The sequence below is a fragment of the Zonotrichia albicollis genome, chromosome 35, assembly GCF_047830755.1.
Source record: "Zonotrichia albicollis isolate bZonAlb1 chromosome 35, bZonAlb1.hap1, whole genome shotgun sequence".
Taxonomy (NCBI): Eukaryota; Metazoa; Chordata; class Aves; order Passeriformes; family Passerellidae; genus Zonotrichia; species Zonotrichia albicollis.
The window spans coordinates 1,215,491-1,235,240 of NC_133853.1; the positions used below are offsets into that span (position 1 = coordinate 1,215,491).

At 47.8% G+C, this 19,750-nt stretch overlaps 1 protein-coding gene across 1 annotated transcript; it reads left to right on the forward strand.

Annotated features, from left to right (window-relative positions):
- Nucleotides 1-4,897: 4,897 nt before the first annotated feature.
- Nucleotides 4,898-10,095, forward strand: LOC141726437 (olfactory receptor 14L1-like). Its single transcript, XM_074531342.1, has 2 exons — nt 4,898-4,948; nt 9,298-10,095. Exons 1-2 carry the CDS (start codon nt 4,898-4,900, stop codon nt 10,093-10,095), a joined length of 849 nt encoding a protein of 282 aa, XP_074387443.1.
- Nucleotides 10,096-19,750: the final 9,655 nt, after the last annotated feature.

The following is a 19,750-nucleotide window of genomic DNA, read 5'->3' on the forward strand; positions in this document are numbered from 1 at the left end:
GGTGATGGGGGGATCACAGCAATTGACCCTGTTGGAAGCTGAGGTGAGCCTGACTGGGAAAGAGTAAAAAAACATCCTATTGTGACTGGCCCAGAGGCCCCATGTGTTCTGGGCATAGATTTCCTCCCGAACAGCTGTTACAAAGGCTCAAAGGGACTCAGATAGGCTTTTGGTATAGTTGCTGTGGAGGCAGAAAACATCAAGCAATTGAACACTTTGCCTATCAGAAAGCCCATCTGCAGTAGGACTCCTGAAGGTAGAAGAGCAACGAGTGCCAATTGCCACCACAACAGTGCACCATGGGCAGTATCTGACAAATCGATATGCCATGATCCCCATCCACAAAATTATCCATGAGCTGCAGAGCCAAGGGGTGGTCAGCAAAACCCACTCACCCTTCAACAGTCCCATTTGGCCTGTGCACAAGTCTGACAGAGAATGGAGATTGACTGTGGACTATAGTGGCTTGAATGAAGTGACTCCACCACTGAGCGCTGCTGTGCCGGACATGCTGGGACTCCAGTATGAGCTAGAGTCAAAGGTAGCAAAGCGATATGCCACTGTGGACATTGCTAGCGCGTTTTTCTCCATTCCTCTGGCAGCAGAATGCAGGCCTCAGTTTGCTATCACCTGGAGGGGCGTGCAGTACACCTGGAACTGACTGCCCCAGGGGTGGAAGCACAGCCCCACCATCTGCCATGGACTGATCCAGGCTGCACTGGAAAAGGGTGAGGCTCCAGAACATCTGCAGTATAATGATGACATCATTGTGTGGGGGAACATGGCAATGGAAGTATTTGAGAAAGGAGAGAGGATCATCCAGATTCTGCTAGAAGCAGACTCTCAATCAAGAGGAGAAAAGTCAAGGGACCTGCCCGAGAGATCCAGCTCCTGAGAGTAAAGTGGCCAAGATGGATGGCGTCAGATTCCCACTGAGGTCATCAAGATCACAACAATGTCTCCACCATCCAGCAAGAAGGAGACACAAGCTTTCCTATGTCCCATAGGTTTTCGCAGAATGCACATTCCCAAGTAGAGCCAGATTGTGATCCCTCTTTACCTGGTCACCTGCAAAAAGAACACTTTTCACTGGGGCCCTGAACAGCAACAAGCTTTTGCACAGATCAAGCAGGACATCGCTCATGCAGTAGCCCTTGGCCGAGTCAGGACAGGACCAGATGTGAAGATCATGCCCTACTCTGCAGCCGGGAACCATGGCTTGTCCTGGAGCCTTTGGCAAAAGGTGCCTGAGGAGACTCAAGGCCAACCACTGGCATTTTGGAGTCAAAGCTACAGAGGGTCCAAAGCCAACTACACTCCCACACAAAAGGAAATCTTGGCTGCCTATGAACGAGTCCAAGCTGCCTCAGAGGTGATTGGCACAAAAGAACATCTCCTCCTGGCACCCCGACTATCGGTGCTGGGGTGAATGTTTAAAGGAAAGGTTCCCACCACCCACCACGCCACTGACGCTACACGGAGTAAATGGATTGCTCTGATCACACAGTGCGACCGTATTGGAAACCTGAATCACCCTGAGATTTTGGAGATAATTGCAAAGCGGTCAGAAGGTGAAAACTTTGGTCTGACTGATGAAGAGGAACAAGAACCAGTGACACGTGCTGAAAAGGCTCCACCATACAACCAACTGCCAGCAGAAGATACACGACACGCTCTTTTTACTCATGGTTCTGGCCACATTGTAGGGATGAAGCGGAAGCGGAAGGCAGCCGTATGGAGCCCCACATGACAGGTTGCACAAGCTACCAAAGGAGAAAGTGGATCAAGTCAATTTGCAGCACTCAAAGCCATTCAACTGGCCCTGGACATTGCTAAGAGAGAGAAATGGCCAAAGCTCTACCTTTATACTGATTCATGGATGGCATGCTCTTTGGGGCTGACTGGAAAGGTGGAAAAAGGCCAACTGGCAGCATAGGGGAAAACCGATCTGGGCTGCTGATGAATGGAAAGACATTGCTGCTCAGTTAGAGAAGCTACCTGTGTAAGTCAGCCATGTAGATGCCCATGTCCCCAAGAGTCGGGCTAATGAGGAACACCAAAACAATGAACAGGTACAGCAGGCAGCAAAAATAGAGGTGTCAAAGATAGACTTCAATTGGCAACATAAAGGAGAATTATTCCTAGCTCAATGGGCCCATGATTCCTCATGTCATCAGGCCAGAGATGCCACCTATAAGTGGGCACGAGACCGAGGGGTGGATTTAACCATGGACAGTATTTCTCAGGTTATCCATGACTGTGAGACGTGTGCTGCCATCAAGCAGGCCAAGCGAGTGAAGCCCCTGTGCTACGGTGTGCAGTGGTCAAAGTACAAGTATGGGGAGGCCTGGCAGATTGACTGCATCACACTGTCCCAGACACACCAGGGCAAGCGCTACCTGCTGACCATGTTGGAAGCCACCACTGGATAGTTGGAGACCTACCCTGTGTCTCACACCACTGCCCGGAACACCATCTTGGGCCTGGAAAGGCAAATCCTGTGGAGACATGGCACCCCTGAGAGAACTGAGTTGGACAACAGGACCCATTTCAAGAACAGCCTTATCAACACCTGGTCCAGAGAACATGGTATTGAATGGATTTATCACATCCCTATCATGCACCAGCTGCTGGGAAAGTTGAACAATGGTGCAATGGACTACTTAAGATGACCCTGAAGGGACTTGGTGAGGGAACTTTTAGAAATTGGGAAATGAACTTATCAAAAGCTACCAGGAAGGTCAACACCAGAGGGTTCATCAATTGAGCTGGTCCTGCCCAGTCTGAACCCTTTCACACAATGGATGGAGATAAAGTCCCTGTTGTACACATGAAAGGTATTTCAGGAAAGACTGTTTGGATTAATCCCACCTCAGGCAAAGACAAACCCATCCACAGGATTGTTTTTGTTCAAGGACCTAGTTACACTTAGTAGGTAATGCAGAAAGATGGAGAAAGCCGCTGTGTACCACAGGGAAACCTAGTCTTAAGTGAGAACCATGTGTAAGGTTTCATTGTGATGCAGATCGAAATATAATAAGGGGTGGATAATGTCCTGGATTGCAAGGCAGTATGTGTGTTCTGTTCCCATCTGTTGGAGGTGTTGCAGTTATCTTCTGTTAATTGGGCAGTTTTCTTTATCTCTTCCACAAACCAGTCCTCCCTCTGGAAAGACATCTGCTTTTAATGGGCTATTGAGTGTCACTGCATGACTGATCAAAATTATGGCATCCCATTGTGAGATGCTCTACCCAGAGGGAGGAGCCAAGCATTCCTAACTGGGTATAATCTGAGATTTTGGGACACCAGAACAGCTTTTCCCACTGGATTCCCAGAGGAGCAGCTGCCTTTACGGCTGAATTCCCAGAGGAAGACCAGGCCTATCTACACCATCACTGGATCTTCAAAGGAAGGCTACACTCTTCTACAGGATCAGTGCTTCAACAGAACCACATCTGCCACTCCAGGAGCACCGCAGCCACCATTCAATCAGACTGCTACCAACACCCTGACCAACATGGTGTCAGGTCATATTCTGACTCTGTCAGTACTGTTTTGTATTACTGCACTGTTTATTTGTTAATTTTCTTCCCTAACAAAGAACTATTATTCCTGATCCCAAATCTTTTCCGGAGAGCCCCTATGCAATTTCAAAATTATAATAATTTGGAGGGAAGCGGGTTTGCATTTTCTATTTTAAGGGAGACTCCTGCGTTTCTTATTGCACAACTGTCTTTTCAAACCAAGATATTAACCATCAGGGGAAAATTGAAAATATACACTCCACACTCAGTTAGAAGTATCTAGAACCAAAAGGCTGAGAAATGACTCACTGATTCCTGTATGTAAAATTATGAAGCCATCTTAATAGATAATGGTTTAGAGCTAATTGTGAGTAACCAACACAACCATCCCCAGTTTTTGTATTGAGAACCAGTTTAGGAACTAATACATAATTACCTAGAGGTTATAAACTGTCAAACTAAAGGAAGAGAGGACCTAAGAGATCAACCACTCCAAGGTGGAAAACGATTGTACATCGATGTATCTTCACGGGTAATAAAGGGGCACAGGATATCGAGGTACGCTATAGTGCATGAAGGGTTGGTGGCCATAGAAAAGAGAAAGTTACCTTCCAACTGGTCAGCCAAAGCATGTGAGTTGTATGCCCTAAAGCTAGCTCTGGAAATATTAGCAGAGAAAAGGAGAACAATAGATACAGACTGAAAATATGCTTTTGGAGTAGTGCATATCTTTGGAAAAATTTGGCAAGAGAGGGGGCTATTAAATTCAAAGAGAAAGAGACTGATTCACGAAAAACTTATTTTAGAAGAGTTAAAAACCTTACAATTACCAGAGGATGTAGTGCTGGTATATGTTTGAAAGACATCAAAAAGGGGTGCAAGAGAACACTTTAGCTGATTTAGAAGTTAAAAATGCAACTGAATCAGAGACAGATAAACTAATAATAGTATTAACGCCCATGACAGAAATGTAAAAAGTCCCCATATTCAGAGGGAAAGAAGAGAAAGAACCCCTTAAAATAGGAGCCAAGAAAGATAACAAAGGGAAATGGAGATTAGCAGATGGGAGGAAAATGTTGAATAAACCCCTTGTCATGAAAATGCTGGAAGGCAAACGTGGAACAACACATTGGGGTACACAAGCACTATGTTATCAATTTCTGAGGGACTGGGGATGCATAAGAATTTTTGGAATAGCTAAGCAAGTAACCGAATGGTGTGTGATATGTCAACAAGAGAATCAGAAAATCATGAGGAAAACACCCAGAGGAGGGTCAGAACTAGCCTTAAGGTCCTTCCAAAACATCCAAGTAGACTTTACTGAGCTTCCCGATGTACAACAGTGGAAATTTTTGCCAGTGATAGAAGATCACATGACTTACTGGGTAGAAGTGGTACCCACTGTGAAGGCCAATGCCAATGTTGTGAGTAAAACACTTCTAGAATCAATCATTCCCCGATATGGGATGGCAAACAGGATTGATTCAGACTGGAGAACTCATTTCACATTGAAGATATTGCAGAAAATTTTTCAGGCCCTGGGAGTAAAATGGGAATTACAACTCCAATTAATACACAAAGTTCCGGTTGGGATCAGAAAATGAATAAAACTCTTAAAAGAACTTTAGTTAAGCTAAAGACTGAAACCCAAATGTCATGGGTAAAATGTCTTCCTTTGGCCTTATTAATAATTAGAACCCAACCTCAGTCAGATCTGGGAGTGTCACCCTAGGAAATGGTATTTGGGTTACCCTTCCTGACCTCACCCCAGATAATTCCCACCTATGAGAAAGGGGAAGCCAATGCCAAGAAATAAGTTATGTCTATAGCAGAAACCTTAGAAGGGCTAAGACATAAAGGGGCAATTCCTCAAACTACCACCCTGGATTTCAGAATCCATAATATTATCGCTGGGAATTGGGTGATGATCAAGGCATGGAGAGATCAGCCTCTAACTTTTCATTGGGAAGATCCCTTTCAGGTACTGCTCACCACTGAATCGGCCGTGCGAAGTGCAGAGCGGGGATGGACTCATGCCAACCAAGTCAAAGGCCCAGTAGAAGAACACAAAGAGTGGACTATAACAGCCAGGCTGGGTGAAACAAGATTGACTCTCAAGCAGAGACTGAGAGACAACTAGAAAAACACCAAGATGCCCAAAAAGTGGAGTCAAGCTTCCACCAACCAGCTTGAGAACTGTCTTCCTGTTTTAATGGGTGAGAAATACCAGCATCTGTTGAGGGGAAGTACACAAGAGACTGTAAAAGGTAATGGGACAGCTTCCTCAAGAAAATAAAACAAAGGAAGGAGGGCAAGACTGGGTTGGCCCCTTCATTTGCTACCAAGAAGGCTCCATAGCCCTGCTGTGGGTAGCAACCCTATAAGCATGGTAAGGTAGGGACAAAAGGCCAGACCAGACCTCTATAATTCCTCAGTTGTCTGTTTATTCAACAGAGACTGGAGGGCAGGACCAAGTTGGCCTCTGTACTCATCCCTAAGATACACTGACTATGGGTAGCAGCCACATAGGCACGGTAGATGGGAGCCAAAGCCATACTGGACCTCTGTGATGCCCTTTTGTCCATTCCAAATAAGTGTGTCTAAGGAAAACCTGAGACTTTTTCTCCTGTTCCAACTGTCCTTGCCTATATTAGCAGATGCTGGTATGACTCATTCAAGAGAGAGAGAAAATTTTTTACTTAATTTTTCGAGCAAAATTACTTAGAAAAAAAGAAAATAAGGGATTTTATAGATTAGTAATTCTTATGATTGACCCTCACAATAAGGAGGTGACTTTTAAATAAATGTTAAGAGAAGTTTTGTAGATGTATAGTTATCCTTTCCTTCCCCCTTGCATTGTTATCACAGGATGGCCTCAGTAGTCGGGGCATTTGGGAGGGTTGGCTTGTTACTATGGCAGCACCTGACCTCCAATCAAGGTGTAAGACAGCAATCTCCACCACTGGACAGAGAAGAAGGAGTGGATTGGCAAGACTTTGGGAGGGGCTAGAGGTATAAAAGACAGAACATCCATTTTGTAGATAAGGACATGGTGTCTGAATTCTTTGCACCCAGTGCTGTATTCTTTTCTTTATTCAGTCTTCTGTTGTATTTTGAAAAGGCCTTATTAAAGCATTTAAATTTTTGAAGGTAAAAATAGTTTCTCACATGAGGTTGGGGAATGTGATGCAAGGTTGTCCACACTGAGTCAGCTCCAAGGTAGAACTTCACTGACCTGGCCAGACTTTTTTAGGAGCGGCCCTACATCAATATCAATCACAGAATGCTGCAATCACCTCTTCTCTAAAGAGAACAGCAATAAAATACACTCTTTAAAAAAGGATTACCTATTTCATAGAAGATCTTTGAAATATTTCTCCATAACTGTAAAAGGAAAACTTCTTGCTGAACTGAATTAGACCAGACGGAAATCAAGGCAGAGCCATGGTTTGTCAGAACTTGCTTAATCCTAATGAGCATTTGGAGCTGAGCCCTTGAAGCACAGGGCCTGAGAGTAGATTGCACAAACCTTTCCTGGAGTCAGAGTCAGAAGAAAACCCCAAAGTGTTTCAAGGAAGGCATGGGTCCCACCAAGGTCCATCCCCAACACAAGCTCCTCATGGACTCCTTGTAGGACAGAATTGGAGGCCAAGATGGCACAAAAACTGCTTGGACACTCAGTGTGGAAAGGAAAATCCAAAGTACCTTAAAAAACTTTGAGTACCTGAAAGCATTAATGAGCCCCACTGAGTGTCAGTGCAAAGCTCTCAAGGGACTCATTAAAGCAGATAATTGGGGCCATGATTGCACAAACCTCTCACAGAGTCTGTATCAAAAGGCAAACACAGAGTACCTTCAAATAACTGAAGTACCTTGAAGCATTAATGAGCCCCATTGAGTGTTGTTACTCACAAAGCCTCTCCAGTGAGTAATTACAGCAGATAATTGGAGGCCATCATTGCAAAAACTTCTCAGAGACTCCAAGGCAAAAGCCAAACCCAAAGTCCTTTGAAAAACCTGCAGTCCCTGGGAGCATTCAGAGGCCCCCAGGGCCATTTCTGAGCAAGGCTTCCCAGGGACTCCTTCCAACAGATCCTTGAGGCCAATGGGATGTGGGCTATGGGAGGATGCTGAGGGCAGGACAAGGGGCTGACAGTGCCCAGCCTGGCTGGGGCTGTGCCAGGAGGCCCCAGGGCCTCAGGACAAGGTGTCTCCTCACAGCCCTTAGTTGCACAGACCCTGCTGTGTCCCAGGGCACCAAGACTTGGCTTCTCTTTGTCCCCACCTGTCATCCCTGCCTCCAGTTCTCTGCTCTGCCTGGGGCCTGGGGACACTTTCTCAGTCGTGTCCCTCTCTGGGACCCATTAAAAGTCCAAGAAACTTTGGAGCTGGATTCTCACTTGGAGTTCTGGAGAGGTTTCTTCAGCTCCCTGTCAGGGACTGATGTTCAGGGCTTGAGCACAAAGCCCCAGAGGCTCATTGAAGTCCTTGTGCTGTGTCTGTGCTGCTCGGCTGAGCTGGGCTCCTGGCACAGAGGCAGCTCCTGGTAAGCAAGAAGAGCATCAAAAGCACATTTCTCTTGATGAGCAGCTCTTCTGCCAGCCCAGCAGGGCTGGGGCACTGCCTGCAGCCACCCTGGGCACAGCACAGAGGCACAGAGAGCTTCAATCAGTCAGGGCTGGGAAGGTGCTGAGAAGTGCCTGGGGCAGAATCTCTGCCAGCCCTTGGCACAGGAACCTCTGGCTGCAGGACAATGCAGCTGCAGCTCCTGGAGCCATCTCTTCAAGCTGGAACATCCCAATGCCTACAGACCCTGTGAGTACATTCTCTGATTGTCTCTTGTGCAGAGCAGCCAGGGGTGCCCAGGGCTGTCGTGCAGAGCAGGGTCCTGCAGCCCAGGGCGCTGTGCTGGGGCAGAGGCTCTGCTGCCTGCCAGGGACAGCTCTCAGCCGGCCCTGGCAGCTGCTCCCAGGACTGGGGGACAAGATCTGGGTGGGAGGAGACAGCTGGTCAGGCTTAGAAGTGTTCTCCTTGTGTGGGGAGGATGCTGCATTTTTCAGGACTGCTCCCAACATGGCATTATACTGCAGAACATTTGAAAATAAAATATGCAGGGAGCACAGCAAGGCAGGGGCTGCATAAAAGGGAAAATCCTGCTTTTTATTCTACCACTCTGGGTTGCCTGGGTGGGAAGTTGCACATAGATATTAATCTCTCAGTTCACATTTATAAAAAAAAGTTATCTCGGATGTGAACAAACCAGACGCTGACCAAAATCAACAGAGGGCACCTCACAGGCAGCATCAGTGTCACTTTTCCAGCCTCCTCAGGGTTGTTCTGACGTTGCCATCAGAGCCTGCAGAGCCAGAGCTGCCCCTGGGCAGTGCCTGAGCTGGGAGGGGTCTGCAGGGCAGAGCTGAGCCCCCAGGGCTGGGCTGGGCTCTGGCAGCACAGGCAGGGCCCAGCCCTGGGCACAGGGAAGCAGCTGCTGGCAGGGACAGCTCCAGGCAGCAGAGTCCTGGGCAGGCAGTGGGGGGAAAGTGCTCCCAAGGTGTGCTGGGATATTTCAAGTCCTCTCCAAACCCAACTATTCCGTAATTACTTTTCGTACAGATCCCCATGCCAAGACACCATAGGAAATGTCCAACAGCAGCTCCATCAGGCACTTCCTCCTGCTGGCATTGGCAGACACACGGCAGCTGCAGCTCCTGCACTTCTGCCTCTTGCTGGGCATCTCCCTGGTTGCCCTCCTGGGCAACGGCCTCATCATCAGCGCCGTAGCTGCGGCCACCACCTGCACACGCCCATGTTCTTCTTCCTGCTCAACCTGGCCCTCACTGACCTGGGCTCCATCTACACCACTGTCCCCAAAGCCATGCACTATTCCCTCTGGGACACCAGGGACATCTCCTACACAGGATGTGCTGCTCAGCTCTTTTTCTTTCTGTTCTTCATCTCAGCAGAGCTTTTCCTCCTGACCATCATGTGCTACGACCGCTACGTATCCATCTGCAAACCCCTGCACTATGGGACCCTCCTGGGCAGCAGAGCTTGTGCCCACATGGCAGCAGCTGCCTGGGCAACTGCCTTTCTCTGTTCATTGCTGCATACGGCCAATACATTTTCCCTGCCTCTGTGCCATGGCAATGCCCTGGGCCAGTTCTTCTGTGAAATTCCTCAGATCCTCAAGCTCTCCTGCTCCAAATCCTATCTCAGGGAACTTGGGCTTCTTGTTTTCTCCATCTGTTTAACACTTGGTTGTTTTGTGTTCATTGTTTTCTCCTATGTGCAGATCTTCAGGGCTGTGCTGAGGAACCCCTCTGAGCAGGGACGGCACAAAGCCTTTGCCACCTGCCTCCCTCACCTGGCTGTGGTCTCTCTATTTGTCAGCACTGGCATTTTTACCTACCTGAAGCCCCTCTCCATGTCCTCCACATCCCTGGATCTGACCCTGTCAGTTCTGTATTCGGTGGTGCCTCCAGCCCTGAATCCCCTCATTTACAGCCTGAGGAACAAGGAGCTCAAGGCTGCAGTGAGGAGACAAATGACTGGATGCTTTCAGGAACAATAAACTGCTGGCCAATTTCTACAAATCACTTGTAATAAAAGTTATCTTTGATAATTCTTGTTGTTTTCATTTTGAAAGTTTTTGTCTGTGTTTTAGTTTCTTAATCTTCTCCACAAAGAAATGCCAATGTTTGTGTAATTTCTCTTTTATTTCTCTGCACCTCCCCTGTGGTCACAGACTGTGTCAATGAGGGGCTGCACTCTTGGTGGCTTTAAATGAACTAAAGGATCTCTCAGCAGAGTTTTCTGCAGTGATGCCCTTTTGTTACCTTCTCTGGAGCTGCAGCAGCAATGTCTGTGTGCAGTGCTGGGGGCAGATCAGGGCTGGCCCAGCAGCTGTGCCCAGCAGCAGCAGCAGCAGCACTTGGTGTTGCCAGTGCTGCTGCCGTGGCCTTGCCCTGCTGCCCTGGTGGCCCTGGTGTTGCTGCAGGGCCTGAGTGCTCTCGGGGCCGGGCACAGCCCTGGGGGTGGCAGTGCTGGGGCTGCAGCAGGGACAGGCCATGGGCACTGCTGGGGCAGTGCTGACGCCTCAGCCCAGGGCCTGGGGGCTCCAGGATCCTTGCCCAGGCTCTCTCAAGAACACACCCAGGCCAATGCTCAGCACAGAAAACCCCTGTGAGCAGCCCCAGGCTGGCCGTGGGCAGGCTGGGGGCAAACAGCATGGCTGGGGCTCTGCAAGGGCCCTGGGGCAGACGGGAAGGAGCAGCAGAGCAGGGGCTGATCCATCCCCAGTGCGCTGCACAGCCCAGGGCAGCATCCCAGAGCGTCCTCATGGAGCTGCCAACAACATCCCCTCTCTGCAGGCCTGGCCTCTCCCCCAGCTCACACAGGTGCCCCATCCTTGCAGACACAGACACGGCAGCACTGGCTCAGCAGCCCGTTTGCATTGCACACAGTGGGTGGGAGTGATTTGCGGAGAAAAGAAGAAACTTCACAACTTTATAAAAGTTGTAAAGTTCGGTATGTTTATTTACGGCACCGGACACATGCGGAGAAAAGAAGAAACTTCACAACTTTATAAAAGTGTTAAAGCTCGGTATATTTATTTATGGCACCGGACACATGCGGAGAAAACTCTCCACAAAAGGCATGCGTACCTCTGAGAACTTCAGGTCTCTTTTTATCCCCCTCTCAAATACATATACGTACAATTTCACAAAAAATTCATACTTATTCATTTTTATGGGTTTCTTTTGACTTTTACCACTAGTTCCTTTTTATCAGAAAGATTTCCGAGGTCAGGCTGACTTGCCCTTACAGCAGTCCCTGTCTCTCTCTATCATCTTTTGTCTCCCCCCCTTTATCTCTGTCCTTCGCTGAAGTAACTTCACTGAGCTTAGGCCTTGCAGCCTGGCTAAATAACTACAATTTCTAACCACAGGCTCAACTCAAAAATGTACATTTCACCTAAATTAAAATGGATTTCTATCCTGCAAAATTTTCACTTTGCTTCAGGAGCACCCCCATGCTGTTGCTGTGGGGACATGAACCTGAGGGAGCACAAATGCCATCAGCCCCTCGGGCCAGCAAGGGGCTGGGGGACACAAGGGAAACCACTCAGCTTTTTCCTGGCCTCTGCAGTCAGCCAGAAAGCTTGTTCCCATCAGCTGGGAGTTTCCTGTCCCACGCAGAGGCCATTGGTCAGAGCCAGGGCTGCCTGGCAGCCACCTCTAACATGCCTTGACTGTTTCCTTTGCTTCCCCTTTGCCTTATTTAGTCTTCCTGCTATAAATTTCTTTCTCTTGCCCACCCCTGTCCCCTCCCTTGCCGACAGCCCATCTCTGTTTGCCCTTTCCTCTCTGGCCCCAATCCCCATTGCAGTTCCTGACTTGGCACCATGGGAACGTCCCTTGGGCAGCAGGATCATCCTACAAGTGCTGCAGGAATTGTCTGCAGGCTCCTGCAGTGCCTGGTGCTGCTCCCTTGCCAGAGGCACCCCAGGCCACGGGGGCACATCTGGGCTGCTGTGTCTGGCTCTGGGGCTCCCTGTTCTGGGCAGTGAGGAGGAGCTGCAGAGGCTCTGCAGGATGGACAGGATGGGCTTTGGGGCTTGCAGGAGAAGCTGAGGGACCTGGGCTGCTGGAGCTTCTGAAGAGAAGGCCCAGGGCTCCTCCTGCAACTGCTCCTAGGGTGGTTTCAGAGATTCCCAGGATCATCAAGTGTGGAAAAGACATTGGAGATCATCAAGTCCAACATGTGCCCTGACACCACCTTGTCTCCCCTGAGCCTCCATCAGGATAAACAACCCCAGCTCCCTCTGCCGCTCCTCACAGGACTTGTGCTCCAGAGCCCTCACCAGCCTTCTTGCCCTTCTCTGGACACAATCCAGCCCCCTCACCAGCCTTTTGCCCTTCTCTGGACACACTCCAGCCCCTCCATGTCCTTCCTAAATTGGGGCCCCAGAACTGGACACAGCACTCGAGATGCTGCCCAAGCAGTGCTGAGCACAGGGGAAGAATCCCTGCCCTGCTCCTGCTGGCCATACCATTCCTGATCCATAGGAGTGCCAGGTGTTGGATGAGGGAAATGGTTGTGGTTATTAATTTTTGGGGTGTTGGGAGGGTCCCCTGGATGATGTGAGAGGTGAGAATTGACTTCAAGTTCTCAGAAGGGTGATATATGTTATGTTATGTTATGTTATGTTATGTTATGTTATACTATATATAGTATATTTATTATATTTTATGAAAAGGATATATTAAAACTATACTAAAGAAAGAGAAAGGAGAAGGCTGAAAAACAATTACAATAAATACCCCGTGACTGACAAGAGTCCTGACACAGCTAGACTGGGATTGGTTATTAAATAAAAAACAATTCACATGGAACTAATCAAAGATGCAGCTGCTGGTAAGCAACCTCCAAACAACATTCCAAGCAATCAGATAATTATTTTTACTTTTCATTTCTTAGGCCTCTCAGGTTCTCAGGAGAAAAATTGTGGCAAAAGGTTTTTTCACATAATAAGACAGTGACAATTGATGGCAAAGGGGTGGGGACAAATTGTTATTTATTGTAAGCCATGAAGGGTCTTGATATCTGTTCCGATGTTTTGCAGAGAAAAGAAGAAACCTCACAACTTGTAAAAGTTGTAAAGCCCGGTATGCTTTATTACGACGCGCGCCGGACACAAGACTCCCCAAAAGGGCATGCGTACCCCTGAAGATTTCAGACCTCTTTTTATCCCCCTTCCAAATGCATATGCATACAGTTTCACAATAAGTTCATACATATTCATCTTGCATGACACTTAGCACTAATTCTTCTTTATCGGAGGAATTCCTAGGTCGGGGGCAGATTGACCTCATGGTTTTTCTGTTTTTCTTTCTCTGTCTCCTTGCCGTCTCTGGAACGCGGCCTGTCCTTCAGCTTTAGCTCCACAGACCCTTCACCTCTCCCAGACACTTCACCTAGTTCAGGATGGATCCTTACTCTGTCTCACCGACTGTATTAGAAGGGACTAGGGGTATATATGAATTGGGCACTGCTGATATATATCTATAAACAGGAAAAGATAACTAAACAGGACAAAACAATTAAAACAATTATCCCTTCATGGCAGAGCTTGCAGGGAGCTGGGCTCAGAGAGGCTGGCCCAGAAACCATCAGTGTCCATCTTAGCCTGGCTGAGCGTGCAGGGGAAGGACTCAGGCCAGGCCTTGTGGGCAGGGCCAGCGCCTGTGCAAGGCATTGCAAACAGGCAAGTGGCCCAGAGAGGAGGCTGCTCTGTGCCCTTGGGGGCATGGACAGAGCAGGGAGGGGGCCCAGGACATTTGTTAGCGCCAGCCTCTGTGCCCAGGCCTTGGCAGCCCTGGCTGCTGAGCCCAGCTTTGGCCTGGGCTGAGTTTGGATGTGGCTCAGCTCCATCCTCCTGCAGGGCTCAGGGCCTGTTCCCGGCCATGGCCAGGCCTGGCTGCATCTCTGCTGGCCCAGAGGCCGGCAGAGCCTGGGGCAGGGCTGTCTGTGCTGCCCCACAGGTGCCATGGGCTCTGCAGGAGCTGGCAGAGGCTGCCCAGCAGGGAGGCCATGGGGCACAGAGCCCCAAGGCTGCTGTGGGCACCACGGCACAGGGGCCGTTCCCAGCCGCAATGCTCCTGGCCTGGGCTGGGCCTGCACAGGGCCTGGCCACCATGGCTGGGCCAGCACAGGGCCACAAAGGGGCCATGCAGCTGCTGCCGGGACTGACAGCAAGGCCAGGCACACACAAGCAATTGCTGAGCATGGCCTGCATTGGCCAGGCCTGACTTTGTCAAAGGAAGAGCTCAGCTGCCCTTGGGGGCTGCAGCAACAGTCCAGAGCCCAAAGAGCCTCCATGGCTGTGCTGGAGACCAAGGCTGCGGGAGAGAAATGCAGGGCTGCTGTGGGATGGGGAGGGCATTGAATTCTAGCTCACACCTCAGCTCTCTGATGATCCTGGCACCATGCTGGGCCCTGTTTCAGACTGGAGCAGAGCAGATGTTGATGGGACAGGAGTCCTGTGGGGCTGTCAGGGATCTGCAGCTTGCAAGGTGTTCTGCTCTCTCTCAGGTGCTCTCTGATCCAATCCCAACTGGGCACCTCAGGGCACAAGTGGCACTGCCTGTTCATGGGCACACAACTGATGCCTATTTGGAAAGGGACACAGGATCTAATACCTGTTATTTTCATAATATACAAGCAAATCTTTATTATCTGGGTCACTTGAGTACTTTTGAGAAATGGTGAAGTTTTCTCACCAGGAATGGGAATTTCCTGGATCTACTGGATTCTCCTACTGATGGCAGAAGAAATATTAATCTTCCCCTCTTCCTTTGCCACCAGCTTTCAGTCTAATATTTCATTACCCACTTCCTTCAGGTGTTTCCAGCTCTACTGTTTAAATGGCCATGTCTAAGGACATATCTTCATTTAGAGCAGGTGGATGTATGTACTTCCTGCTGCTCCCAGATTTCTTCCTCTAGGCCCCTCTGGTCATTCAAGTGCCTCTCAACTGGTTTCATGCTTTGAGCTGCAGAATTTGCCCAATCTTTCTTAAGTTCAAATAAATATATGATTAATGATCACCTCAACTGGGTTCATATTTATCACAAAATTGCTTTTTCTTTTTGTCCTTATCTAAAATTGTTCCTGTACAGAAATTCCTTGAGGATGGGGGATATGTCAGATGCTGCTGGGACATTCCAGAGACCTGATGGAAGAGCTATGATAGTTATTAAATTGTTCAAATGTTTGACTTGCGTTTGTTTGCAAGAAACCTTTCTGTGCCTCTGAGTGTCACCAGTCCCTGAGCCCAAAGGACACAAACCTGCCCAGTTGTGGTTCCCACTGCAGGAGCTGCACTTGGATCTTGGCTCTGCACAGGAGAGCTCTTCATCCCCTTTCTCTCTTTTCCTCCCTCTGGGCATGGAGGGAGCTCCTGACTTCAGCCTGTGACTCGTGTGTGCAAAGAGCAAATCTGGGCAGAATTGGGGCAGGGAGGGTTTAGGGGGACCTTGGGAGATCTGTGCGGGTCACAGAAGGTGTTTCCCATTGCTCTGAGACTGTCTGCTGTGCAAAGTGGATTCAATATCCTGCAGAGGAATGACTTTTGCATTTGATGGAGCTGTGCCTTCCCTTGGCTTTGTTGGCTGACAAGAATTGAACATCCCTCTGTGTCTTGGGCAGCTCCTTCTCCAAGGAAAGCAGGTGGGAGTTGGAGCCAAGGAGCTGAAAGCTGCAGGTGCAGCCTGGGCTGGAGGGAGTTCAGATTTGCACAAGGCTGCTCTGAGTGCCAGGGCTTGGATAGGGTAAATGGTGGGGTGGTGGTAGGGACAGAGTCTGATTGATTGTCAGCCATAAGGGGTCTTGATTTTCATGTCTATTCAAACTGCATGAAGTGGTACTTGGATTCAGTGTCAACTAGAATTTGCACATATCAATTTATGAACAGATAAAAAAACCTCAACAGGACCTAAAAAAGTCTACTCTGTCTTTTTACAGAGTATCTATTCACTTTGAATACACTACTGAAATATGTCTAATTAACCACAAAAGATTTGAAAATTAAAATCAAATTATTCCCAGAGGCTTGCCTGGTTAAGGTGTTCTGAAAGTTAATGAGCCCTGGGACACTGAATTCCTGCACTGAAGAGCTGATGACTGAACAAGCCTCTGGAGCAGGAAAATTCAGCAGCAGCCTCCAAGTTGCTGAGGATGTCAGCAGACCCCACTGAGGCCGTCCCTGCCCAGAGACTGTGGGGAAATGGGCAGACAAGGAGAGCGTCCCTGGGGCTGGGGCAGCACAACTCAGAGGCATCAGCGGCTCCAGCTGGGAAATGGAGTGTGGAATGTGGCTGGGAAAGCCCTGCCTGGGCTGGGCCAAGCAGGACACACAAGCCCTGACTCCCATCCCCCTAACAATTCCCTCAAAGAGACAATTAAAAGGAATTACAATTATTTGTGACCTCTGAGTTGGATGCACTGGAGAAATACCAGCAAGACATTCTCAGGAGCTCAAAACAACAAAACAAACTTTAAGGGCAACTTAAGAAAATCAGGGAAACTTTGGCAAAGTGTTATTAATGATATTGTCTTGGTTTTGTTTTATTAATTTCAGTTTTTTCTAATTTTGAGACTTCTTAATTAATGTATTGATTAGTGTTGTGGGTTTTAATGACGGCTGATTATTTATGTATTTATTTTGTTGCGAGATATAATTTTGAGAAAGGTAAAGTAGGCTTAAAATTTTGAAATGGTATAAAGAAAATTTTATTAAAAGTAAATAAAAGCAAAAAGGTAGTAAGAATTAAAGTCTTTAGAACACTTTTTCTTTACAACTTCTTTTACTTACAATGTAAAGAAACGGAATTTAAAATTTGTAGCTGATTTACTATTTCTAGGATAGTCTTTTTTTATTTTACATAGTTTTTCTTGTTAAGGTTATGAAGATTTTTTTACAAGAGGAAAAAAAGTGGGGGTTTTGTGGTTCTTAATTTTGTCATGGATAACAGTTGTCTAGGGAACTTTGTTATTTTGAAGTTGTTTTTATTGCTACAAGCTTTTTTACAGCTTGTTAATGGGCCATGTCGACCTATGAGGTATTGTTTTAAGATGAGGTTTTTAAAGGCAAAAGCTTTTATAATTTAGTTTTAAAATTATTTTTATGTCTGGAAATACAGATCTTCTCTTGGGGACACGGCATTACTTTTTTTTGCCAGTTTAAAATTTATATGAAATTACAGTTATTTTTCCATTTGTTTATTTTAGAATGGAGGCTTTTGTTTGATAATATCTTGAAATTTTTTGTCCTGGGGTGACATGATGATGTTTGTATCCCCATTCCTCTGTTCTGTGCCTTTAAGACTGGCTCTGAAGAGTGGAAGTTTTGTTTGGGTTTCTCTTATCAGGGACACAGAGAGAGCGTACATCGGGCTGTTTTTTTCTCTTCTTGCTTAGCTTGCTGCTGGGCTGGCTGGCTTACCTGCTCTTGCTTCTGCTTCTGCTCTGCTTTGCCTCTGCTTATTAGTGAGTTTAGCCAAACAGTCCACATTCCTTCCTGGACTGTTTCTCCTCTCCTGTTTCTGTGACCATCTCGAACCTGCTCCAGACTGGGACCTGGGAACACCGAAGGTTCGGCTGCAGCAGCTGCCCCAGCGCCGGAGGGACTGAGAACAGAGCAACCACCCCCCCGAAAGAGACTTTCTGATTTTGTTGTCTTTCTCAAAGTGGTGTAATCTGGTATTGTTCATTTTGTGTGCTGGGGGGGGCTGCTGTGTCTGTCAAATAAACAGTTTCTTTCCACCTCTGTCCGAGGAATTTTTTCCCGAACCGGTTGGGGGGAGGGGCCGTGTGGGTTTTGCTTTCTGGAGGGGCCATCCTTTGCAGACTCTTTAACAAATTTGCCCTAAACTATTACAAATCTTTGGTGCCCAAACGTAAGGCTCGAGAGAGAGAGTGGAAAAACCCTGTTTTGACTGCATTTTGGCTGCTATTACTCTGAGTTCGTATAAATCAGCTAATAGTCATGCTTTTTGGATTCATAATGTCTATTGGGGTGAAGGTTTGCATGTATTTCTGGTCCCTGGGCTTTTTGAGATTTTAATACCTCTCTGGTCCCTAGGTTTATTTTCTTATCCAGAAATAGCTTTAGTATTGCCCCTAATACGTAGTTCTTACATCAGAGGGGCAGTGACCAGAATAGCTATCCTGCTGGGCTTGGTGGCAATAATGTGCAAGAAGTTGATAAACATGCTGGGGTCTGCTCCAGGTATGAATGGTTCATGGCTATGGTTATGCATCCAGTTTGTTGCAGGAGGAGCAGGAGGGAATGAGGTTTTTCAGCCTCTGCTTTTCCTCATTCTCCTATGAATCAATTGCATCACTAGTGAAGGATGTTCAGTTTCCCCTCAATGTTAAAGAAACCATCTTCCTGGTATTCAATCTGGTAACCTTCCTCTATACAGCCTGCTGCTTCTCTAGAATGAGAGCTGAGATTTCTAAATGGGCTGATGAGACCCCTGACTCAGGAGTAGACCCAGGTGTGGAAAATCCTAAGTGGTGTGGGAAATGGGAGGATATGGGCCAAATCCTGAAGGAATTCTCTGACCCTATAGTGTGGGATTTTCCCCATGAACAAATTCAGAACCCAGCTGAGGTGGGGAAATATCTGAAAGAGAAGTACTAGGATGAGCCTAAGGAGAGGAAGGTCATTGCAGCGAGCTGGGCCCAGGCATATGCTTATCACACACTGCTAGATACTGTCAGGCAGCAGACAGAGGCAGGGGGGCAGGGAGATAAATCAGCAACTGTCCCGGTGACTCAGGCTGCAGCTAACAGCCCAGGCTCAAAGCCAGCATCTAAACCCATGGCTGTTGCTACCAGCACTAGAAGTGGGAAATGCACAGACAAGACCAATCGACCAGTGGACGATGATGATGATGATGATGATGATGATGATGATGATGATGAAGGAGGAGGAACCTCAGTGCCTGCTGACATAAAGTCAGGAGTCAAAGCAGCAGGTGCGAGATCAGATGCCAATATTGAGTCCTTTTCCCTGAAGGACCTTCATGGCCTACGAAGGATTACACTCGAAGGTCTGATGAATCCATCATTAGTTGGCTGGTCCGTCTCTGGGATGCTGCAGGCGAGGCTACAATTCTGGATGGCACGGAAGCCAGGCATTTGGGAACCCTGTCACAGGATCCTGTCATAGACCAAGGAATGATGAGGGGGGCTAGCCCTCACAGCCTCTGGGAACGGGTCCTAAGAAGTATAGCAGAAAGATACCTGTGTGCAGATGATCTCTATATGCAACAAACTCAGTGGAAGACAATAGAGCAAGGGATCCAATGCCTGAGAGAAATGGCAGTGGCAGAGACTGTCTTCTCAGATGATGTAACAACTAGGAACCCAGACTTGGTACCATGCACGTCTGTGATGTGGCGAAAACTCGTACGACTTGGGCCACATGAATATGCTTCTGCCTTAGCCATCATGAAGAGGGATGAGAGGGGTGAGACTGTGCTTGACATTGCAAGGAAGCTCCGAGCATATGCAGATGCTGTACATGGCCCGACACATGCCAGAATCGCAGCGGTAGAAACACGTCTGCAGAACTTAGAGGATAAGATAGAGGAGAATCATAAGAAGCTTAGAGACGAGATTAAAGAAGACCTTCTCCAAATTTCAGCAGTACAGAT